At 33.4% G+C, this 26,328-nt stretch overlaps 1 protein-coding gene across 1 annotated transcript in view; it reads right to left on the reverse strand.

Annotated features, from left to right (window-relative positions):
• DIAPH3 (diaphanous related formin 3) overlaps positions 1-26,328 on the reverse strand; it is a 447,621-nt gene that overhangs the window by 289,098 nt on the left and 132,195 nt on the right. Inside the window, exons 11-17 of the mRNA XM_021006402.2 lie at positions 25,996-26,114; positions 25,470-25,586; positions 18,993-19,111; positions 18,826-18,890; positions 16,065-16,169; positions 12,053-12,364; positions 9,621-9,735 (exon numbers count right to left, since the gene is read on the reverse strand). Coding sequence (XP_020862061.1) covers positions 9,621-9,735; positions 12,053-12,364; positions 16,065-16,169; positions 18,826-18,890; positions 18,993-19,111; positions 25,470-25,586; positions 25,996-26,114 — 952 coding nt within the window. The remainder of the gene's footprint in view (positions 1-9,620; positions 9,736-12,052; positions 12,365-16,064; positions 16,170-18,825; positions 18,891-18,992; positions 19,112-25,469; positions 25,587-25,995; positions 26,115-26,328) is intronic.

Below are 26,328 nucleotides of genomic sequence, written 5' to 3' on the forward strand. Positions count from 1 at the left end.
ATGGATCGAAAAACAAATTATGGAGGGAAAATTTTCATTAAAGAAAATTACAAGAATGAAACACCAAAACTTTTGAGTTGTAGCCAAAACAGATCTTGAGGAAAACTTGTATCTCTAAATGTCTTCATCAACAAAAATGAAAGAACAAATAAATTAACTGGGAATGCAATTTAAAAAAATTAGGAATCCAACTAAAATCTACAAATAAACAAAAAACAGAAATTCTAAAAATCAAATATGAGATAGACAAAACTGAAAACAAAAATCTACAGAATTGAAAAAGAAAACTAAGAGCGACTTTCAATTCCATAAGGTTTCTTTGTTTTCAATTTTATCTTTCTTATATGATTTTAAGAATTTCTATTTAATTAGCTAAATGGTTAGATCACTGCAATCTGATCTCAAAAAAAGGAGGGGAAGCTATCAATATCCAAAATTAAAAAGATAATTCAAAACAAATTAGAAGGAAGTAAAGGATATTATTAGAAAATATTTCCATAATTCTATGCCAAAAAAAAAACTTAAATGGAATGAATACAAAAGTATAAAATACCCAAGTGAACAGAATAGGTCATTTCAATGACTAAATCTCAGAAAAAAAGAAACTGAATGAGTAAAAAAAGGAACTGCCTGCCAAAAGGGAACAGAACTAAATAGACAGCTTTACAAGTAAATTAAACCTTCAAGGAACAATTAATTTCAATACTACAAAATGTTTGGGGACAGCTAGGTGGCGTAGTGGCTAGAGCACTGGCCCTGAAGTCAGGAGGACCTGAGGTCAAATGTGACCTCAGACCAAACACCTGACACTTACTAGCTGTGTGACCTTGAGTATGTCACTTAACCCCAACTGCCTAAAAAAAAATGCTTTCAAAATGTTTGCAAAAAGAGGAAAATAAGGGATCCTATCAAATTCCTTCAATGAAACAATATTGTGTTGCTATTTAATTCAGGGAGAGAAGAAGCAGAGAAAACTATAAACCAATAATACTAATGAATAGTGGCACAAAATTGAATATAATATTAGCAAAGACACTACCACAAGATAAATAAAATGATTATGAACGACATCCAGTTTGGATTTAGAGAAAGAATGCAGGGTTAGTTCAGTATTAAGAAAATCATGATCATGCTAGATAATATAAAAAACTGACTATGAATAGATACAGAAAAGACATCTGACAAAATACAACCACCAGCTCTGTGAAAAACACTAAAAAGGATAAGAATAAATGGACAGTTTATTAATATGCTAAGTAATAGCTATCTAAACCCAAGATGTAGCAGTATCTGAAATTATGTAAATATGGAATCCTTTACAGTATGATTAGGGGACTGAGGGAACATAAAAGAAAACAATTGCTTTTTGTACATGGTATCATAATTTACACTTAGGGAACTTTTCATAGTAAACTAAAGTAATAACTGACATAATCACTTCAGCAGTGTAACAAGATATAAACCAAACCACAAGATCATCAACTTTTCCATATATCACCAAAAAATTCCAAAAAGATAGAAAAGATTATTTTCAAATACAATACACTATATAAAAATAACATTTATAGAGTATTTTCAGATTTATTAAGCACTTATTCTATTTGAACCTCACAACAATTGTGTGAGGTGCTATTAATATCAATCCCAATTTCTACAGATGAAGAAACTGAAGTTAAGTAGTTTGCCTGAAGTCACATAGCTAGAGACTGGGGCAGAATATGACCTCAAGTCTTCCTGACTCCAAGTCAAGCCCTCTATTCTCTGAGCCATCTAGACACCAAAATACTGGGGAGTCTAGCTGCCAAGACACATACACAAATTATACGAACACAACCACAATCTATTCTTTAGGGAAATGCAGATATACGATTGGAGAGTTATTAACTGTTGATTGGTCACCTGTACTAATATGATAAAAATGACAACAAAACCAAAATTAATCTGCAAATTTAGTGTCATATCAATGCATTAACGTATAACAACAAAATCTGAGGAAAAAATTCATCTCAAAGGAAATCATAGGAAAAAAAATAGGAAGCAAAGTTGCCAGATCTCTAACTACAGTAAAAACTAGCAATCATCAAAACTACTTTGTAATGATGAATTAAGAAAAAAAAAGTTAATCAGTGGGACAGATTCTTGTTGTTGTTCAGTTGTTTAAGTCATGTCTGACTCTGCATGACCACATCTGTGATTCTCTTGGCAAAGATATTGAAGTGGTTTGTCATTTCCTTCTCCAACTCATTTTACAGATGAGGAAACTGCCACAAATAAGATGAAGTGACTTGCCCAGGATCACACAGCTAGTAAGTGTCATATTTGAGCTCAGGTCTTCCTGATTATAGGCCTGGAACTCTATCCCCTGCACCACCTAGCTGACCACAGGGCAAACAATAAATTTACTACAACGACAAACTTTACAACCATTAAGAACTCCAACTACTAGGGTAAGGCCTACTAGTCAACCAAAACTGCTGGGAAAATTCAAAGAAGCCTGACAGAATTAGCTTTAGACCATTCTTCATACTGTATACCATAAAAAGCACCAAATGGACACATGAAATAAAGAATCATGTCATAAACAAATTACAGTTGAAAAAGAAGATACTTTTCACAGCAATGGACTAGATAAAAGTTCATGACTAAGCAGATAAATAAAATAAAAGAGATAAAATGGACAATTTTGATTACATACAAATTTTTAAAGATCTGACGAATAAAATCAATGTACTTCAAATTAGAAGGGAAATTGTGACCTGGAAAAAAAAAGCTTAATAGAAAATTTCTTGAAAAAAGTCTGACATCCAAGTAAAAACATGTAAGAGATAGAGATATTCCTTAATATGCAAATGATCAAAGAATAAAATCAGGCATTTCTCAAAGAAATCTAAGCTATCAACAATCATATGAAAAATGTTCCTAATTAATAATGTGAGTGTTAAATGCTACAAAGAAATCAAAGAAGATGAAGACTGAAAAAAGGGTATTAGATTTGGCAATTAAGAAATAATTGTAACTTTAGAGAAGGCAGATGAATGATGAAGTAAGAAGCCACATTTTAGACCATTTAAAAAGAAAAGGCACTGATTGTAGATGGTATTCTAAAAAAGTTTTGCCAGAAAAGGTAAGGGAAGTTATAGGGATTATTATTTTAAGGATGAAGGAGGCAAAGGAAGATTTGTGAAGAGTAGGAAAGGAGATAGCAAAGAAAGAGAGAGAAAGAAAGCAATATTGAAAAGACAGAACAGAGATGATAGTCCAGGCAATTTGATGAAGAAGGCAGGAGGGGTTGGAATCAAAGGTACATGAGAGAACTCACTGCTGACAGAGCTGTAAACTGGTTCAGCCATCTGGATAGCAATTTGGAACTACACTACAAAAAAAGCACTATTTTATATACACTTTGACTCAGACCAGTAATAGGCATATATCTCAAAGAGATCAAAGAAAGAGGGAAAGGATCCATATGTATAAGATTATTAATATCAAATTTTGCTGTAGCAAAGAAATTGAAAACAAAGAAGTGCCTACAATGTGGAAAAATGGACAAAATACGTATAAGAATATAATAGAACGTTATTTTATATAAAAAATGATGAAAAGGAGTCTAAATAACTTAAGAAGAGTGGTATAAAGTGATACATGTAATATGAACAGAACCAAGAGAACAATTTACTCAATGACTACAACACTGAAAAGAAAGTAAAATAACTTTGGAAATCTCAGAACTCTAATCAATACAGTGAATAAATATGACTCAAGAAGACGGATGAGCAATCACTCTTTTCACTTTCTGACAGAGTCGACAGATTACAGGTGTAAAATAAGATATATATTTTCAAATATAGACAATGTACAGATTTGATTTACTTAACTTTTCTTACTTTTAATAAGAGAATGATTTGGAGGTAAGAGTGGTGTGAGGAGGAGCTGGTGATAGCTTCTTTAAAAAAAAAAAAAAAGGAAAGACTTCTGAGCCCAACAGTGGACTTGCCCCCAGGCATGTCAAAGACTGTTTTAAAGAGAGTTCTGAGGACATGAAGGTTGTTCTTTACCCCCTTCTTCCCTCCTTTTTTTCTTTGTGATCACTTTGCTTTGATCCAATGGGACAGGAAGAAGGGGTACTTACTAAGATCTTGAAACATTTAAACTGAGAGATGATCCCATGCACTTTTTGCAGTGATGCATAGCCCTAGCCCAGCCTAGGATGTCCCCTTAGTCCCAGACATATTCCCTGCTTGAATTGCCTTTCCCTCCCAACTGCACCTTTCTTTTTTGTGCACACCTTTCATTTTTAACTGGTTTTCTTGTAAACATAGTTTTGTACAATGTTGACTTTAAAAGGGGATGATTGGGGACTGTTGAGGAGAGTTGAAAGTGGGACTGGTTATATAGTGCAAACACCACGAGTTGTACCACTCTGGATCAGAAGAAATACAAGCTCATTCTTTAAAAAAAAAAAGAAAGAAAGAAATGATTGTCAATGAGACATTTATAAAACAGAGAACAGAACAGAAGGAAATTCAAAGAAAAATGCATTCCTTCTGAATGCTACATATACTTTTTAAAAGGCTGTCTATAATGGTTTCCGGGTTTCATATATAATCCTTTCTATTCTTTACATATGAAAATGCTCATGTTTGCTGATTTCTCAAGTTAATAATAACCAAAAAAAAAAATTCAAAGAATGTGAGGATCCTTCAAAAGAGGGTATATTTATTTTTTTCTGTATTTTCGGTATTTGAAAAATAACTGTTACACAGAAAGCATTTAATAAATGCTTGTTAACAATGACTCAAATAAAAGCAATTCAATTCCTATTAATTCTTAAAGATCTGAAACAATAACCAATAAATAAAAAATTATTTGTAAAGCGTCAAGTTTTATGTATATAGTAGTAATTATCACTCATTCAACAAGCTGATCAGTGGATTCTTTAGACATCATTAATTCATTAATAATCAAAAATTCAAATTAAAAGAACTTTTACTTAGTATTTCACATCCATCAAATTAAAGAAAATAACTAAAAGTGACAATATTCAATGCTGATAAGATTAAGGGGAAACAAGTAAATTGCTGCTGTAGTTGCAAATTGATCAAATCTTTTTTGGTGAATAAAGCAGAAATGAGTTACCAAAAAAATCCTTTGATACAATCATTTTATCATTAGAAATATCTCCTAAGGGCATCATCAAGAAGAAGGGGGAAAGAAGCATCTATTCAGATATTTATATCTGAATAGAAGCAGTATGTGTAATTGCTGAGTACTGGTAACAATCTAAATACCATATAATAGGGAAATAGCAATGTAAATTATGGTATATGATGGGATGGATGACTACTGTAATTTCAAGGATATACTATAAACCTCCTCAACTGATAAATGGGAGGATCTCAAATTCTCTCAAAAGTAAAACAATGTCATTATCACTTTCGGCAACCTCACCAGTGTCCTAGCTGCTGAATATGAGCCACTCTGCAAGGACAAAATCATCCTCATATAACAGAAACAACAGTCCATTTTTTGGATCCATTCTCCAAGTTTTTTCAGGTGGATCAACAAGTATAAAGTTGGAGTTTATACTTCCAAGATTACTAATCTACCAAGATTATAGACAATGGAATATGATTTTAGGGGAGAAATAAATTATAATAAAATTTGCAAGGCTAAATACAAGAATTATTTTAAAATTTGAAAGATAAAATAACACAAAGCAAAATTATTAAGATAAAAATTATAACTTGACTAAAAGGCCAAATATCTCTGGTAAAAGGCTATGTTTTATTTAATTGATAATGGGATGAGTTTTCCCTGAAATGTAAATTATGAAGATACAAACTTATTCTCTTAACAATTACAAGTATTACCAGACTGAGCAGGTAAAAAATTTCTCAATTTTGAGCATCAAAGCTAAAGTTATATTGACTTGAGTTGTTGTTGTTAAAAGGTTCAGTTATTTTATGATAAAACCACAGCTGGGTTAAAGGCATGCTAATAAGTTTCCCTTTTGAGCTTCATTAATTAAAGAAGTAATCAGAGTTTAAAAAAAAAGTAGGGGAAAGAGTAGCTACATGGAACCAAAAATGTAAATGCCTTTTATAAACTAATGTTGCTTACCAAAAAAGAAAAGGAAAAACTAATCAATTCTTGATCGTGGAATTTGAAATTTTAAGAGTACTTTACATGTAAATATATATTTACATGTAAATATATATTTACTAGTATATTTTTACTGTTATATATTTTTTCTCTGATTACCTGAAGAATGTAATCATTTTATTCAAGGAAAACTTTGATTCTCTACAATCAAAAGATAAAATCAAGTTTCACCAAATCCATATTTTTCCCTAAACTAAGCAATTTCTTCTTATTTTCAAGGACCAAAAGGCTTATTTTATATTATATTCTGTATTACCTAATGGTTACTATTGGCTATTTAAAAACTTAGAACTGGTCATTTGTTCAGAGAAATAGCTACTTGAGGTTTCTGTTCTAACACTGCAGAATGTAAAGTTACAGCAGCATCCTCAGGAAAGTGAAAATGAACAAAAAAATTAAAACTGCAAGCTGAGGTTCACTTTACTATCCACACACAGAGTCACAATGGGTCAAAGAGAATGCTAAGTTATACATTTCTTTTCTAATTATCTTTCAATATAGTTTGCATAATAATATGAGGGGGTTCTGGATAGATCAAACGTACAAAAGTTATTTGGTTGCCTCTATGACATAGATGGCATTAATTAGCTATAGTCACATTGAAAACTATAATAGGTTAAATTTGGGATTGCAGTGTTTTGAACAATACATCTAAAAGATACAGTAAAAAGCATTTGTTTTGTTGTTTTCAGTTGTGTCTGACTCTTTATGACCCTTTTTGGGTATTTTCTTGGCAAAGACACTGGAGGGTTTGTCATTCCTTCTCTGGCTCATTGTACAGATGAGGAAACTGAGGCAAAAAGAGTTAGGTGACTTGTCAAAGGGCACACAGCTAGTAAGTGTCTGAGGCAGATTTCAACTCCAGTCTCAGAACTTCATCCACTGTACCACCTGGATGCCTAATTTATACTAGTACAGTTATCACTTTCACATTGCGGGTTTGGGTGCACTGTGCCTCCACGATCTGGAAAATTCATGTAAAATTTTACCAGAGAATAAATCTGAATTATTATGGTATTAAAAAATAAAGTATGCTGATACTATGCATTACTATACATATATTTTATGCATTTCTGAATTTTTAAACTTTTTCTATGTTGTTTGTTGGCCTTCGTGTGTCATCTGTGACTTCCACAAAACTCCCAAAGAATACCCACTTAATTTCTTATGACAACCCATGATATATTGAAACCAATGGGGAAAGTCATAATGTGAAAGCGATAACCGTATTATATTCAAGTTTCAGCTTTAAAAGTTATGTATGGTATATGTCCACTAAGTTAGTAGGACTTGGTCCCATTTGCAGAGGAAATCAATGTTCTTGATTTTAATGTGCAAGCTCACTTTAAGACAAAACAGGACTTAAAAAAAAAAAACCTTGAAAAATTCCATTAAATTGATTTCCAGATATTCATTGCTTATATCTTATCTATACTTTGTATCTTCTCCTATACCTAGCTCAGCTATCATTAAATAAACGTAGGGTTAAACTGAACTGAATGTGGTCCTATGTTACGTGACCGCATTCTATTTTATAAATTTGCATTCATTATTTAATGATAACTCTGCAATAATTAGAAAAGGCTCTTAAAGAGTTCAGAAAGAACTAGCAGTTTATCTAACTCAACTGCCCACAGAGTTTTGGAATTACTGGTATACCATTAGGTCTATACTCAAAAGAGATTTTTAAAAAATAAAGAGAAAAGGAAAAGGACCCATAAGTAGAAAAAATCTTTATAAGCAGCTCTTTTCCGAGTCACCAAAAATAGAGATACCCACCTATTGGTGAACTGCTAAACAAACTGTGGTATATAAATATAACTGAATATTAATTTGTCCTAAGAAATCACAAAAGCAACAATTTTAGAGGAAACTGAGAAGACTTCAATGAACTGATGTAAAGTGAAGAGAAACAGGAAACAATTTACACCATAACAATGATATCATAAAGAAAAATAGCTTGAAAAACTCTAGATCAATGCATTGAATATCCAGAGGACTAAAGATAAAACGCTCCTGCCACAGAGGTTGTTGGCTTAAAATATAAAGTAAATCATACATTTTTACACATGTTCAACATGGCAATTTGCTTCGCTATACTATGAATATTTGTTATGACAATTTTAATTTTCTGTTGTTGCTGTTCAACTGGAGAGGCTGGCTAAGTGAAATAATAAATATTTATTAAAATGAAGTTAAATTGATAAATTTTAACACAATTTTTAAAATTATTAATTTAGTGAATTACTAATACAACAGCCCTGATAGTCATGTATCTTCTTTTGGACATTTGTTTGATTGAAAACTCATTATCTCAGGAGCCACCATAAGTGGCTTCTTCCCTGACCAGGAGGTACCAGAACCCATCTAGGAGAGCCAAGAGGTAAAAAGACCAGCAACCACCCCAATCTACTCTGTTGCCCTTTTATCTTTACTTTCCTTGTCCCATACTCCCAGAATATATTGGAGTGGATCAGATGGCAGATTGCCACTGGGGCACCCTTCCCTTTTGCCTAAACTGAATACCTATTCACACATTTGGTTGAGAAAGCAATCTATTCCTTCAGATAAGATGGAGAACCATTAAATCTGCCACTATGCTCTCCAAAGCCCCCAGCATTGACATCTGACCTACTTACAGAGACTAAGACCCCTGAACCTAGTCATCCACACCAATGAATTACCCTGACAACTTCTCTTTCGGACTTACCATTCACATTGCAGCTCAACTTTGTTTTCTTCCCTCCACCCCAATCAGAGTGTGAGCTCCTTGAGAAGAGGAACTGTTGCTTTTTTTTCTATTTGTACCCCAACTATTTTAGATAGTGTTTTACACTGTTCTTAAGTAAATACTTAAGCAAGCACTTAATAAATGCTTTTTCATTCATTCAGTCAGCCATTTTTCATTCATTGTAAATTCTGTCTTACACTGATACAAAATCTGCCTTCCTATAACTCAAGTTCTTTGTGGAGCTACATAAAATAACCCTTTAAAGAATGGATATTACCTGATAGTTACCTATGCCATTTTAGAGTTGTACATAATCATGACACTAAACGGGCTACTGTTATGATACTGTTATTCATGATTATAAAAGAGAAGCATTTGTGCTCTCCTGGTAAATACCCTGTCACAATATTTTGGTTTTTTAAAACCTGGTTTGCACCAGCTGAATGGTCTTCAGATAATGAAGACGAATAGTACAAACCACAAATAACCACAAAAGTCACATTCTTCAATCATTTATATTTATCTTTACAGTCTTGAGTTCATCCTGAAATGTATTAAGTGAAAGTGCTCCTTTTAAATATGGCATTGAATAAATTCTCCATATTCTTTACCAACAGTATCAAAAGAAAGTCATGTCAAGAAGAAGATAAATTAAAAAGGGAACACTTACATTTAAAAAGTTGAATTTCTAAAAGATTTTTTAAAAAACCAAAGATTTTTAACTTGCCTTTTCTCTGACAGCAAAATGTATTTTCAAGTTTACAGAGCAAGTCTGTGTTCTCATATTTGTTCTCATTTGCTTTTAACCAGAAACAGTTTTCAGTCATTTCATGAGGTCTGATCTGAAATCAAAGGCAAAGATGTTTGTAAATACTGATACATGACAAAATGGCTATTGTTATTGCACTGTGTGCTAAAAGAGGGAGACCAGTAGCCTAAAAGATAACTGAATGGCACAACTAAAAAAACATATTTCCTAATCAGTTAAATCTTCAACACTTCCCTCTCTTCATCCTATTTATTTGTCCTTTCCCCCCCAACACCTATCTTTCGCCCAGGTTCATCTTATTCTCTTACACATATCTTATATTGTAATATTTCTTAGTAGGGCTGTCAAATCCTACCACAATACTAATTGATGATAAATTTAGGTCTGGCTCATCTTCAACAGCAAAAGTCTTTGACAGAAAGATAGGCAATGGGACTGCCATTTTGAGGAGTACAGCTCTACTCTTCCTCTCAGCCTTCCTTTTGTTCTGCTGCCCCAAAGCACTGACAAGTACTCATCTGGGATATGCCTAACGTACTAAAAAGGACCAACAAAATTCATGTCATTTCCGCTGCTGGCAAAAGTGTGAAAAACACAGTAAGAGAAGCAATGATGACATAACTTGATCTCAGAAAGGTTACTAATTCCTAACATAAAGAGAAAACATAACATTCTTTTTATATTTTACACATATTAATAAATCCTGTTTACGTGTCAATAATTAGGATATATATTGAGTTGTTTCTGAACCAAACTTCTTTTCAAATTAGATTCAATTAATTTTCCTTTTAAAACATCACTATCATATAGTGTTGTATAAAGTAAACTTGAAGAACACTAGACTGATGCAGTTTTTTCCTTCTAGGTCCAGTCTACTATTAACTACTTATATGACCTTGGGCAAATGACCAACTCTGGGCTTTAGTTTCTTTATCTGTAAAATAATAAGGCTGAACTACACGATCTCAAAGGTCATTTTGCTATTGTGTTCAGTTGTTTTTCAGGCGTGCCCAATTCTTCATGACTCTACTTGGGGTTTTCTTGACAAAGATACTAGAGGGGTTTGCCATTTCCTTCTCCAGCTCATTTTTCACAGATGAAGAAACTGAGGCAAACCAGGTTAAGTAACTTAGCACAACTACTAATGTGGTCACACCACTAATAAATGTCTACAGCCAGATTTGAACTCAGGAAAAAGAATCTTCCTGATATCAGGCCCAACACTCTAACCACTGAACCACCTTGCTGCCCCAAAGGTCACTTCCATCTCTAAAAAACTGATTCTAAGAGTTAAGTGTTGACTTGAATAAAAAGAGTTGGTTATGACAAATGTCTATTGTCAAAGAAAAATTCTAATGCACTTAAAGCTGATAAAATGCTTTAGTTATATGAGTAGATCTAGTCTGAATATCAATGTATTAAATTTCTCTTCAGAATAACCTTTGTTTTTATAAAGTACAAAACTAATGCTGTAATGAAGACCTCCCTCACCCCATGATGCATCCCCACATGTATCTGTGACATAGCTTTTGTCAGGAATACTAACACTGGAAACTTCTGCTTTAGTGAAAACAGAACTAGAAGCTTCACAGAAGGATTAAAAGCAACCATTTGAAAATCAAAGTATTCCACCTAATCTTAATACCATTACAGTATTCAAATAAATGCCACCATAAGCTGATTCTCAATATAAAATTATATTGGAATCACTGGTTTTCAGAACCAGAAGAGACTCTGAGTTCATTATAGTTTATTCCCGGGTTTTCAGAATTACCACATGATCATCTTTCAAATACTTAAAGAAAGATATTGTGTGACCTTCTATAACTTCTTTCTTCCTGGTTATACATATCCCCAGATCTTTCAACTATTTCTCATACAGTATGACCATCATAATCTCATCATCCTAGTAATCTTCCTTGGCACTAATTCCATTTCCTAATGCCTTACATAAGATATCAAGCAATCAATCAATAAGCATTTATTAAGAGCCTACTAAGTGCCAACACTGGCACCCAGAAATGAATATAATACTTCACAGGAGAACTGACAAGGACAGAGTATAGCAAGATTATCATCTACCTTATTTGGGGGACTTTCTACCAAGGAAGCCAAGTATCTTACAGTTGCTTCTTTTTTTTTGGGGGGGGGGAGAAAGAGTGGTAGGACATATCACACTGACTCACTGCACTTTCAATTAACTAAAAAGCCCAGAACTTTTTTCCATGTCCTACTGAATATCTACATCTCCCCAGAGAATACTGAAATCATGTGATGGACAGAGGGGTATAGTTTGATATCTAAATCTATGATCAACTAGTAAACTGAGATTGTAAAATATATGTCTTAAGTATGTTTAAAAAAATACTTCCTACTTGTGGCTGTTTTACCTTTAACCAGTTCAGTCTTTTCATGGTGGCTTCAGGTTTGAATTCCTTTTTTGGTTTCAATCCAAATGGCAGTGTTAATGGAGGAGGAGATCGGTGTACTCCAAGAAATCCTGGAGGGAGTGGTGGAGGAACAGGAGCACGAAAAGCCATCGGCATCCCTGGAAGTGGGGGAGGAGGTGGCAGTGGAGGTGGTGGTGGTAGAGGCACACCTCCACCCTGTGTCAGGGATGGTAGTGGAGGTAATTGGTGACCAGTTATATCTCCTGTTGACTGCGGCAAAGAGGTTTTTGAACCAGGTGGTAAAGCCCCAAACTATGGAAAGATAAATTCAATTATATAAGCTTGTATTACTTAACCAGAAATGAAAATTCACAACAGTCACAATGATTAAAGAAATTTCAAAAACCATTACTTTTACCAAAATTCCCAATAGTCATCTAAGAAAGGTTTACATTAAAAATGAATATACCATTGCTAATGGAAAAAAAAGCATTTACTCCAGTAGTATTATGCATATTTTTTTCTTCCACTAGAGCTGAGATACTTACTTTAGTGTGTCAAACTTGGTGAAGTCTGTGGTCTCTTTTGTAAGAGTTTTTTTTTAAATGCATAAAATAAATACATATCTTTAAAGCCCTGTTAATATTGATATTGTTTAAAAAGCACATGTATACAACAATCTCTGCAACATTTCTAAGCTATGAAATACTTATTTTCTTATATTAAAAGGTAATATGTAACATTAAAATGGAAATTCAATTTGCCTAGTCAGAAAAATGCAGAACCTGTCATTACTTCTTAAATTGATTCATTTACAAATATTAGATCACACAATGAGCAATTTTCAATAAATGTATTATATTTACAGCACAAGCAACACCCAATTTAAAAAAAATCGTTTTCCTAGACGTCATCTGGAACATGGAACACATTTTTCCATAGAAACTTTATCTGACGCTACAGCCAAAAAGCCAATATACCCATATAAAATGCCATAAATATACAGAATCAATAGTATTATTTTACTATACTTAATCACTATTTATAGCATCATTCAGAGTTTCCAACCTAGAATTCAAATAATAATTCTCTTATGACCTTAGTAATAAGAATAAAGACTTGCTCTAGTTCTCTTATCAGAGTTAGAAAGATTATGAGTGGGGCAGCTAGGTGGCACAATGGATAGAGCACCGAGCCTGGAATCAGGAGGACCTGAGTTCAAATCCAGCCTCGGATCAGACACCTGACACTTACTAACCCTGTGACCCTGCGCAAGTCACTTAACTCAGCAAAAAAAAAAAAAAAGGCACCTTCTTTAGCAGCAACAAGAGATTGCAATTGAATCCATCCAGGTAATCATAGGGGTAAAGATACATTTCCTACAGCTGCATAGCAGGTAAATATGCATCCAGGCCAGATATCTGAGAACTTGTTTGTTTTTAACTATTTTTATAGGAATTTAAAAATAGTTTCTTTACATTTTTCTGAAAAGAAGGCCAGAGACTTGATAAGACTCTCAAAGAGTTCTGTGATACAAAAAAGGTTAAGAACCCTTGATCTTGGGCAATCATTCCCCAAGTGCTCTAAACACAAGGAAACAAGGCAGAGACAGGGGACTTCAGGTAACTGGTAATACCATGTTCCTATGTATTGATCATCAATAATAAGTCAATTGCTTATAAATCAACGGCTATATTATTACCAATATATTTTGCTTTGCAAATTATGATTTAATATAAAATGTTCACCTTTACTCTTTTAATTTAATATTTAATTAAATCTAAGCCATTATCAGAAACTCTCTCAATTAGTTTCTAAATCTTTAAATCTGCAATCAATATATTCAGTTAACTCTGCCACTGTGAAGAACTAAAAAGTATGGTTATAACATTCAATAAATAAATTAAAATATTCAAGAACTACATATAAAGCATAAACACAAATTCTAAGTACTTCTCTAATTTTAAGGAAGAAATCACAAAAATCATCAAATATTTTAACTGTCATGTCACATAAGTCATAATGTACAGAGAAATGCATGCATATCACATACACATATATGTTTAGAACATACAAATACCATCTCTTCAATGTTACTAATATTTTAAAATGGGGAATTTTTCAAAAACAGAACCCAAAAGTCAAAATCCTCAGAAGTCTTAACTAAAAGCTTACTCATATCAAATTAAAACACAAATGTCATAATATGGTGAGAGAGTTAAGTGATGATAATGAAGATGGCTAACTTTACAAAGTAGTGTCAAGAACTGCAAAGTGCTTTTATAGATATATTCTCATTTGTCATCCCTCTAACCCTGTATAAAGCTGAAAGTGAACTATCAACTTCAAAATCTAGTGTGCTCTCTTTTGTGCCATGTTTTAAATCTGTTTAATTCTGGAAATTGAAAAATTAACATTAAATGTTCACATTTAACAGATTACCTTTCACTTCAGAATAGCTAGAGGTTTTTAAAAAATGGGGGAAGGGGAAATAGAGATATAAGAATCAAAGATGAATATCAAATTTAAAAGATTTACATTACAGCTAATTACTTAGAAAATAAATAACACTAGGAACAAAACCCAAGATAAGCAAGAGAGATTTTTATTAACAAAAGCAGATACAAAAAAAAACAGTTGGAAATTAAAATGACAGTGTTTTAAAGAAATACTCCATTGAAACAAAAGTATTGAGTATTATTAAAACATACTTTTGTAAGAGATTGTTCTAAACACACACACACACACAAAAGTGGATGAAAAATGCTTCTTATCCAAATACCACATGTGCTTCTCTCTATACTCATACACGATAAAAACACATAATAAATATGCTTGTAAGTATGTACATTCACATACATTTCAGGTAAAAGAACAGAAAGTAGGTCAGTGTAACTGGATTGTAGACTTCATGGAAAGAAGTAAAAGATAATATAATAAGCATGGAAAGATAAAAAGGGCCAGGTGACAAAATGTTTTAAATATCAAATAAAGAAATAATATTTGATCCTACAGATAAAGGGAGCCACTGGAGTTTATGGAGAGGGAAGTGATATGGTCAGAGCTGTACTTTAGAAAAAAAACACTTTGGCAGCTAAGTATGTATTGGAGGAAGGAGAGTGTTAAGGAAAGGATATTACAATATTCCAGGAAAGAGGTAATGAAGGCCTGTACTAGGATGGTACTCATGTGAGTACAAAGAAGTGGACATATATCAAAGGTGCTGGAATTTTAGCAAAGACAAGATGTGACAATGTATGGGATAGGTAGGACAAATGAGAATGAGGAGCTGAGGATGACACTGAAATTGCAAACCCAAGTGACTAAGAGAATGGTGCTAACCTCTATAGTCATAGAAAAGTTGAGAAGAGGGTAGAGTTTCCGAGGACAGATGATGACTCCTGATTTGGACATGCTGGGCTTTAGATGCTTACAAGTCATCCAAATCTAAGTGTCCAAATTGTAACTGGTGGTCTGTAACTGGAACTGAGGAAAAAGATTAGAGCCAGCTATATAGATCTAGAAATTACCTAAATACCTAAATAACTGAACCCATGACAGCTAATGAGATCACCAACTACTCACACCTACAAAAGTACCTATCTTTATCTCATACATTCTCTGAGAATCATGGAATACTACAATCTCTGAAGATTCCTAGTAACTCAAAAGGCAGGGAGTCATAAACATGATGGCATAATATGATACATTCAGAATGTTAATATAGATGTAAAATAAGATTAAATTCATACCCAAAGCCAAGTATGAGCTCAAAAGGAAAGAGGCCACTTATACAATAATAGTGAGAAATAGGAGTGACAGATATTAAATAAGAGACACATATTAAGACATCAAGCGAATTGGATGAATGTTTTATGGAAGATTTTTGACAACAAAGAATTATATGGTATGAAAAAGGTGTAAAGAACATGTTAACTGCATTGGGAAATGAAAAAACACTTAGGAAATCAGATCCATCCATTCTGCTAACTCATGCAGATTTGTTTTTTACCTGGGATTTAAAAGCCTGTAACTCTGCTTGGAGCTCAGTGATCTTCTCTTCTTTTTTCTGTAATTGGGACTGAGTTTCTTGGTGAACTGTAAATTCTTTTTCAAACTGAAAAGAAAAATAGACTTGAAATAAACACTCTTCATATACACTGATAATGAAAATGGCATGCTAACAGCAGGGCAGATTCGAATTGAATTGTCTTCTAATGGTGGCAATCACTGTGCTCCCTCATCCACCCTTTTTCCAAGTAATCTTAGCAAACAACAGCATTCACACAGTATTCTGGCAGTGACAGAGATAAAGATGCAGGCTGAATTTTTTCCTCTATATAAAGGTGACTTAATTAATACAGATAGTTACAAACTTGATCCTTTTCATGAAAATAAAAATATAAAAATCTTAAAAATAAATGCTACTACATGAAAAATAATAATTTATAATAACTTCTTTGCTGAATTTTCAGCAGCATCATCTTTAATGTAAATCAGGGATTCTTAACCTGTTTTGTGTCAAGAAACTACTTTGGCACACTGGGGAATCCTTCTTAGAATAGTGTTTCTAAATTCATGAAAACATACATAGATTATAACAAAAACTAATTATTTCAAAATAAAGTTATCAAAACTTTTTTTAAAAAGCAAGTATATGGATCTAGGCTATACAATTTATAGAATCCAGGCACCATTACCTGAGAAAATAAAACCACTTTTTCATGACTCTTGCTTTAGGTCTGAACTGTCTTGATTGCAACCAAAATGAGTACAATTTGTATAGACATGAGGTCTGACTTTAGTCTACTTATTTTTAAGATATATTTTAAACATGGAAAAAATATACAGAACACCACTAAACTAAGTGTAAATTATTGTTGCTTTTTGCCTATAGAAATTTTGGTTGCTAAAAGGGGCAAAAAAAGAGTATTTATATAAGGAAAACTGGTAACAGTCAATGTGAGAAGAAATACAGCCCCACAGACAAAATGTTGAAAAAAAATTTACAGACTACTCTAAGAAACAGAGAGAGTTTTGACAAACATATGGAGGGGACTCCCATATATTACTGAGCAATGAATGAAGGAAAAATGACTGTACAGCACTGTTGTCCATCAGCTTATTTGCATGGGACTGTTTTTAGAGTTTTATAGGTATAAATACAAAATTGCAAATAAAATAACTGGTTGGAGACTATGGGAACATTGTACAAGGATTGCTGGAGGCATACCTAACAAAAGGTGGAAACATTAAGTTTTACATCACTGCTTATGAGGACTCTGAGTTAACGAATTAGAAGCCAAAAACAACTTTATGAGAAGAGAAGAACAAAAGAGCAAGCTGGAAAGTGGGCTAAGTGAAGGAAGAGTCACAGGAAGGTAGGGATAAAACACAAGAAAGAGGGGACTCCAGTTTATTAGCTGAGAGCCAGCTAATTGGAAGAGAAATCTAACTACGCTGACTGGCTGCAAAAGAGTTGGGTCACTAGAGTCAGCTCTTCAATGCTACACAGAAATGTCGAGAGATGAAACCCACTCCTGTGTACAGAGATTTCTAGCTTGTTGCTGTTTAATGCAATTTGTAGTTTGAAAGGAAAGAAACCTATCAGGAGTATGTAGCTGCCCTTTACTGCCCTCTGTGGTTAGAGAGGGAGGAAAAGAAGGAGAAAAGCTGAGAGTCTTATTTTTTCTTCAAACTGCACTTATTAGATAAAAGGCTCTGCTTTATTAGAAGCTAACTGAAGAAAACAAAATCCTATTAGATGAACACATGGTTAGAGTTTGCCTGCACTGTTCCAGGAGCCACCTTGCAGAGCTCTGTATACAGTGGTGATTTGGGGGTTAGAGGGAATGGAGGTTTAAAAAAGCATAACACTTTCTCAGTACCTTACTAAGGATGGCTTTGCGTAGCATAAGAGTGGTGAAGACCAGAAGGACAATTAATAGGGAAGCATCTTTGTGTAAAACAAATTATTCCTAAAGTGGCAAGGGACAGCAATACATGCAAGATCACACTTGTGAAATGTCACAGGCATGTGGGTTTCTCCCACTCATGTAACTTTCTACAAGATTTCTATTGATGTATACCTACTTTCCCCCAGGGACACTACATGCACTGATGAGTACAACCAAGATTTATGGGTGGCTAGGGATTTGCTCATTTCTGGTTTTGTTTTCTATTGAGTAAATATTATCACTATTGCTTTTTACCTGATGATTTAATAAACATTTTGTGTTTGGGAGTGAATAGTGCTACTGTGGTTGATGGATTTTGTACACATACAAAGATTACCAATGGGGGCTCAGGAACTAGAATGGTAATAGACACATATTCTATATACACAAACACATTAGGGTAACCCCAAGGACCTTGTAAGAAAACAATGAGTTGCAGTACCACAGCATAAGTTCCTTTGGGAATCCCAAACCTGTCAACATGAATAAAAATTACATGAGTGAACAAATCAAGAGAAAGAGTAGAGGTCTAAACTATGCTCAACTTACATAAGGAAAAAGATATTCTGTGTGACTCTGGGCAAGTCACTTAACTCCAACTGCCTCACTAAAAAGAAAAAATACTGATGGTAGACAAAACTGAAAAATTTGAGATTCTAAAGAACTTCAAGAATGGAATATAAAAATAATTTCTCTTTGAAAATGTACATATAGTTTTTCACTTATTAACATAAATATACTTCACATATATCCCTCTATTTCTAGAAGTCTATGATTATTCTTCTTTATCTCACCCATTTCATCACAATTACTTACTTTCCTGGAAAATTCTGATGCTTTTTCTTCAAGTTCTTCTAGTTTTGCTTGATCAACACAAACATCTGCAATTATAAAAACAAGAGATTCCTTATATGATCTACTCCTGAACCTCCTCATAACTTAAAAAGTTTTTTTAATTTTCTATAAACAAATAACATACTTACCTACAAATTGTCTTAAATCAACATCTAGTTTTTTTCGATATGTAAAATCAGGATCTGTTCCATCTCTGTGTAATACTATCTGAGATATGCATTCTTCAATTAATTTGAAATATTGTGGTCTAAAGCCAAGAAAAAGAGGAAATTTAAATCCACATTGGTGATATCTCAAGAAAATGCATTATTAGGAATCTAGCTTTTTAGTTTTAATGTTTAATATTCCAAAATGACAAAAACAACTATAATAGGTTTAACATAGGGCTAGTATTAAACAAAATGGTTAACCATCTTAATGCATAGCCTATTATTTATACTGTAGAACCAGAATGAAATTATTTCACCAAAATCTGACTATAATTAAATTCAGTCCCTCCAATTTTGGGCAGAAACCAGAGAAATACAAATTTTGAGAGTTGAATTTGAGACTCAGTAGCCATCTAGTACAAACCTTACACAAAAGGAAATCCATGCCATGATATATTCTATATGTAGTCATCTAACCTATGCTTGAAGACTTCCAAAGACAAAGAACTTACCACCTCAACCCATTATATTTTGCAACAATTTAAATACTATAAGTTTTGTCCTAACATCAATGCTAATTTTTTCTCTTTACAACTTCTACACATTGCTCCCTCTGGAATCAACTACGATCCCACCTTCTAAGGACAGTGGTTGAAATATTTTGTCATCACTTTTCTTCACTATGCTGCAAATCTCCAATTCTTAATATGACATAAATTAAAAATGTATCACTGTCCCGGCCATGTTCCTTTAGACACTATTCAGTTTAACTATGTCCTTCTTAAAATATGGTGCCCAGAATGGAATACAATACACCAGATGAGGTCTGATAAAGGCATAATACAGTACCATCTCTTTTTCTCCTGCTATGAAGTTGTAATAGCCTAAACGATGGTGATGATGGCTAAAATGGGAAGGAAGGAACATAAAGGAAAGACAAAAAGAGGAGTTTACATCAAGGTGAGAGACAAACAAAACTAGATGATGATTCTAGAAGTTCAAGCACATATTACTTGGGAAATGCTGGTAGCATTAACAACAGAAAAATCAAGAAGAACAAGTTTAAGAGGAAAGATTTTGGAAGAGAAGTAAAACCTTGATAACTGAAGTACAATTGCGACATCTGTTTGTTGATGCCCAACAGATGTGGGTATCAAGCTCAGACGACAGTTTGGAAGTCCACATAACTTTGTCGAAGCCCATATTGCTACGTGGACTCCAGTACAGAGAAGAGGGTGATAGCAACCATAAAAAGGATACTGATTTCTTTATGGATTAAATTGTCATGCTAGGCGTACTTCAGCTCTTCCTTATCCAGGCAGTTTTCCTGACCTTCCTCCATATGGAACTTTTGTTTTTATATTTATATTGTTTTGTTTATATATACTGTTTTGTGCCTGGCTCCTAAGTTTATTGCATCTGTGATATTAAAAAGGCTTATTAGTTGGTTGCTAGTCTGATCTGGAACCAACCTTATTTTTCCCAAACTTCTTAATTATCTCTTGATCCCTAAATTGCCCAAAATTTGGGGGTATAACATGAGAACTACCTGCAGCTCCAGTCTAAGTGATGGGAACAGAATAGAGATAAGTGTGGGGTTTTTTTTAATAGATATGTATGAGACTACCAACGCAAAGAATATAGGGGAATGTGTATATTGGGGGAGGAAAGTGAAGGAGCAGGAAAAAAAATACCAATGAAAAGGATGGAATGAAAGGCAAGAGGTAACAAGTTTCATAGAAGGCAAGGGAGAAGAAGATTAAAGAAGAAATGACCAGATTTCAAATACGAAAAGAAGTTATGAAGGAGTAGGAAAAAAAAATCATTGAATCTGACGGTTGTACTCTGTACTTTTGAAGAGAACTGTCACTGCAGAGTGGTGGAAAAGGAAGCAATATTGAAAAGGGTTGAAGAGTGTAAAATGCAGAACAGAAAGCAGGAGTACAGGCTATTCCTACAGTTTTGGCAGTAAACAACAGCACAAAGATGGAAAATCAGTTTGAGAAGTGAGCAAACTAGTTTTATTTTCTTTTTTAAAAAATGGATTGCTGAAACATGAACATATTTGTAGGTGGAGAGGAAAGAATCAATGGAAGACAGAATTTAAAGAGGTAAGAGAACAAGTGAAGACAATTATTACATAAGGCAAAGGAAACAGAAAAAGGTCTGTGTTAACTGGGGAAAAAAAGGAAATTAAAGGGAAAAGATACTGATTTGGAATCACAGGATCTGGGTTCAAATCCAACTGCAATTTACTACCTATGTGACCTTGGGCAAATCATGGGAAAGACACTGAATACAAGGAAAACAACAGAAACTAAAACTAGAAAATGCTTAGCATTTTGTTTAATAGTAACAATCAATCTCGGGTGCAGAGAAACAGTAAGGAAAGATATCTCTCTTATTCAGCTGTGGAGATAAGGGAGCATGGATGTGGAACATTGCAATATGCAGCGAAACATGGTCACTGCTATCATTTGATATTCCTTAACTGATTTTTTCTTCTTTTTTTATAGGGGAAAGCTCACTATCAAAAACACTTCAAAAATATGCAAAAATAAAAAGGCCTGGGCAAAAGATGGAATCAAGAGAACAAAGAAAGAAAGCTGAGACAACAGTGCAAAAATAGCTTCAAGAGGGCTACAGCTCAGAATAAATTGAGCTAGAATACTTGATTGATAAGCATATATGAGTGATATATAAAATAATGCACAGAACAGGATAGATACTAAAGGACTAGACAGGGCTAAATTTATGCTCATTTTTTCAAGAGGAAGAGAAGAAGAGTATACAAACTATACGCCAGTGAACTGGACTTAATTCCTGGCAAATTCTCCAATTAAAGAGATAATTAGTCATGTGAGGTAGACAAGATGGCCAACTCTAAAATTTTATAATTCTTCACAACTATGAGAAATTTTCTTTAAACATCCTTTCATAATTCTTCACACCTTTGAGAAATTTTCTTTAAAGATCCTTTCATTAGACATTTCCTCTAACCAACTCCCACCCTTGTTATCAGCTCCAGTTTCCTCAGACTTTTGCTACACTTTGTATTCTAGAATCACCTTCCATTTTACTAAAGGTTCCTTTTCTTTGACTCTTTTTCAAGATAGTCAAGGCAAGAAAAAAACAAAAAGTGCTACTAGATTGGCTAATGACAGTAAAATAATAATTTTACCACTACAAAATCTATATCCCAAATAGACCATTTAAAAGGGAAAAGGACTTACATGTACAAAAATATTTACAGCACCTCTTTTTGTGGTGGCAAAAAATTGGAGGGGCAGCTAGGTGGCGCAGTGGATAGAGCACTGACCCTGAAGTCAGGAGTACCTGAGGTTCAAATCTGGCCTCAGACCAAACACTTGACACATACTAGCTGTGTGACCCTGGGCAAATCACTTAACCCCAATAGCCTAAAAAAAAAAATTGGAAACTGAGGGGCTGCCCGTCAATTGGACAGTGGATGAACAAGGAGTGGTATATGAATATAATGGAATACTATTGTGCTATAAGAAATAATGAGCAGGTGGACTTCAGAAAAACCTGGAATGACTTATATGAACTAATGCTGAGTGAAATAAGCAGAACCAGAAGAACACTGTACACAGTAACAACATTCTTCAGTGATCAACTATGAATGACCTAGCTCTTGTCAGCAATATAAAGATCCAAGACAATTCCAAAGCACTCATGATAGAAAGTGCTATCCACATCCAGAGAAAGAATTGAGGGCGTCTGAATGCAAATCAAAGCACACTATTTTTCTTTATTTTTTTTCTTTTGGTCTGTTTCTTCTTTCATAACATGACTAATACGGAAATATGTTTTACATAACAGCACATATATAACCTACATCAAATTGCTTACCATTTTAGGGAAGGGAGAAGAGAGGGAGGAAGGTAGGGAGAAAAATTTGGAACTCAAAAAAATTTTTAAATGAATGTTAAAAATGGTCTTCATATGTAATCGGGAAAAAAAATAAAATGTTATGGACTGATGCTGAGAGAGGTAAGCAGAACCAGAAGAATGTTGGACATAGTAACAGCTACGTTATGCAATGGCTAACTTTGATAGACTTAGCCCCTCTCAGCAATGCAAGTATCTAATACATCTCCAAAAGTCTCATGATGGAAAATGCTATCCACATCCAGAGAAAGAACTACGGAGTCTGAATGCAGATCAAAGCATGTTATTTGCTCTTTTTTTTCCCTTCTGTTTTGTTTTGTTTCCACTTTCTTGTGGTTATTGGTTCTAATTGGTTATTGGTTATTGGTTATATTGATATATATTATGTAGACATATATTATATATATCTAATTCTTCCTTACAACATGACAAATGTGAAAATATGTTTAATAGGAATGTACATATAGAGGCTATATCAGATTGTATGCCCTCTTGGGGAGGGAGCAGGGATAGAGAGGGAGAAAAATTTTAAACTCAAAAACCTATGGAAGTGATTGCTGAAAACTAAAAATAAATTAATTTTAAAAATTGTAAAAATTTAAAAAAGTTACTTCCCTTCACTTAAAAAAAATAAAATAAAATATTACTTCAAAAAAGAAAAGAAAAACCAAACGGTGTGATGTCAATTCTATACCTGGAAGCTCCTTATCCATGAGGAAATGACTCCTTTCTATGTTTGAAAAACAATTTGCTATATTTTATCACGTTCAAAATAAGTTTTAAACACATAAAAAGAAACCGCTTCAGCTATTTAAAAGAGGAAATAATGTCAAATTTAAAATGTTAAAGACGTTATAAAATGTCTAACAGGCCTACTGGAAAAGGATAGGAAAGAAATTTCAAATATAAGGAAAAGCCAAAGCTCCCAAAGGCTTTCTAATGTCAATGCTTCTAATTTTGAACATTAGTTCTATTTTCATTTCTAAATCTAAAGATGCTGGAACAGCATCTGAGCATCGATTTTTTTTATTTTATGATACTGATTATAAAGATATAACTTTGCATTATTTGCCTATAGTTAAGTAAATACTCAAAAAAGCCAAACTAAATATTGAATTTTGTGGACAGTCCATTGCATTTCAGTTGTCTTTATGAAAATAGTTCTTAATACTTTGGTCCACACACCAATGGGATCATAAGGTTATATTTACTTGATAGTATTGCACCTTGGTTCATATAGTGAATGTCCTTGATAGAGTACAGAGTCAATAATAGTAAGAAGCATATCTTAGCTCTCTTGCTATCTCCCCAAGTGCCATCTTGACCAATGCTTTGCATGAAATAAGTTTGTTCATTCATGAACCATTTAAACATGGATTCACTAAAAAACGAATCTAATCTGGTGGTAGTTAACACAAACTGGGTCACAAGAGCCCTGAAAACAAGAGCTTAGGGAGAATAAGTATCAGATTCTACCCAGTTCAGTGCAGCAAACAGCACTGGCCAAAAGATATGCAAATGAAATTACAACATATTGAATCCTGTTATATTTATAGTTGCCAGCACCTTCAGGGTCAAGAATTTTTTTTTTAACAAGGCAGTTGAGGTTAAGTGACTTGCCCAGGGTCACATAGCTAGTAAGTGTCAAGTATATGGTCTGAGACCGAATTTGAACTCAGGTCCTCCTGACACCAGGGCCAGTTCTCTATCCACTGCGCCATCTAGCTGCCCCAATGGCAGTAGAATTCTTTTTAATTTCTTTCTTTTTTTTAGGCAATTGGGTTAACGTTAAGTGACTTGCCCAGGGTCACACAACTAGTAAGCATCAAATATGTGGTCTGAGGTCGGATTTGAACTCAGATCCTCCTGACTTCAGGGCGGGTGCTCTATCTACTGCGCCACCTAGCTGCTCCAAGGGTCAAGAAATGTAAGGATGTACATTTCTAAAACTAAATTTACCTGTGAAAAACATAAAGAACTACAAACTACACCCTTTCTGTGATGTAATTTTGAATGGACACAGACAATAACATAAGAAAATAGCTTTTAAAAAAACTTTATACTACTGTAGAAAACACAAAAATTTGTATTTTTTATATGGGTTGAACAAAAAAAATTTTTGGCCACTATACTAATATACAGTCTTGAAAACTACCTGGAAAATATTGCCAACACACTTTAGAGTAGGCATATATGATATTTGCACATGATGGCAGAGCTAAAAAAATACCTGCTCTTACTGACAAACACATGCTCCATTAGTAATTATTAATTCATGTATTTTATTTCCATGGCTTCTCAAATGAAAGTAGCCTGAGCGAACTTAAGCCTGCTCTGAATGACAATAATATAATAATCTGGCATTCAACATCTTAGCTTTTAAACACATTACATAAAGCACATGAGAACTAAAAAACTGATATAGCACTTATACATATAAGCAGATAATAGAAAGGTTCACCTAGCTAAAGTTATCACCTAATTTTAGAAAATAATAAGTTATACAAATAAAGGTAAGGATTATGTTAGTCAGACTCAGCTTACCGTATGAAATAATCATTTCTGATGAGCAAAAGATGCTGAAGTATAGAAAGAAAATATCCTTCTGCTCTGGTTTCCTTCACTGTATTCCATAACATATTGTAAACATCATTCACTTCAGTAAATCAGTTAAGGAACAGAACAAATAGATGGATGAAGTAATTATTGAGTATACTAATACTCAATAAAAGTACTGTATTATTTAAACAAAATTTAATTATTTCTTTTTAAAAAATGAACATTAAAATTTGGTTATAGATCAGCTCATTATTGTATGCATTTAAATATTTTGACATTTTACACTTAATGATCTTTCCCTTGAGGGACCAAATATACAGTCAGTCACACCACATTCCACAAATACAATAACCAATAGATTAAAAGTATCATCCTCTGAGTTCTTACACAACAGCTATTTTATAAAGATTCTATTACATTTGTTTAGATTTAAACTTCATTTCTCACAGTGAGTCTTTAAAAATTCCAATTTTTCATGTTCAAAAAAATTCATTTCAGCAAAAAAGGATATTCTAGTTCAGCTCTGATATCTTCTAAACGATGAGAGAACTCAACAAAATCTTCCTCCTTATGTTCATCAAATACTTTAAGTTGGATATCTAGACTATCACTTTTGATATGTTTCAAATTCTGTAATAAAATTAAGTAGAAATCATTGGTAAGTAATTCTGGACACAGCATTCCTTTCCAAACATAGTATTAAAAAACTATAAAAATAATGCTATTTTAAAAATCATTTTGGAGTGATTATAACTGAGCTGGCCTAAACTGTCTATTTCCAGCACATACTACAAAAAATTGTTAAATTTTAAAGAACAAAGATCAAAGAACAAAAATCAGTTTT

Source organism: Phascolarctos cinereus, unplaced genomic scaffold, assembly GCF_003287225.1.
Source record: "Phascolarctos cinereus isolate Bilbo 61053 unplaced genomic scaffold, phaCin_HiC Scaffold_7;HRSCAF=346, whole genome shotgun sequence".
Lineage (NCBI taxonomy): Eukaryota > Metazoa > Chordata > Mammalia > Diprotodontia > Phascolarctidae > Phascolarctos > Phascolarctos cinereus.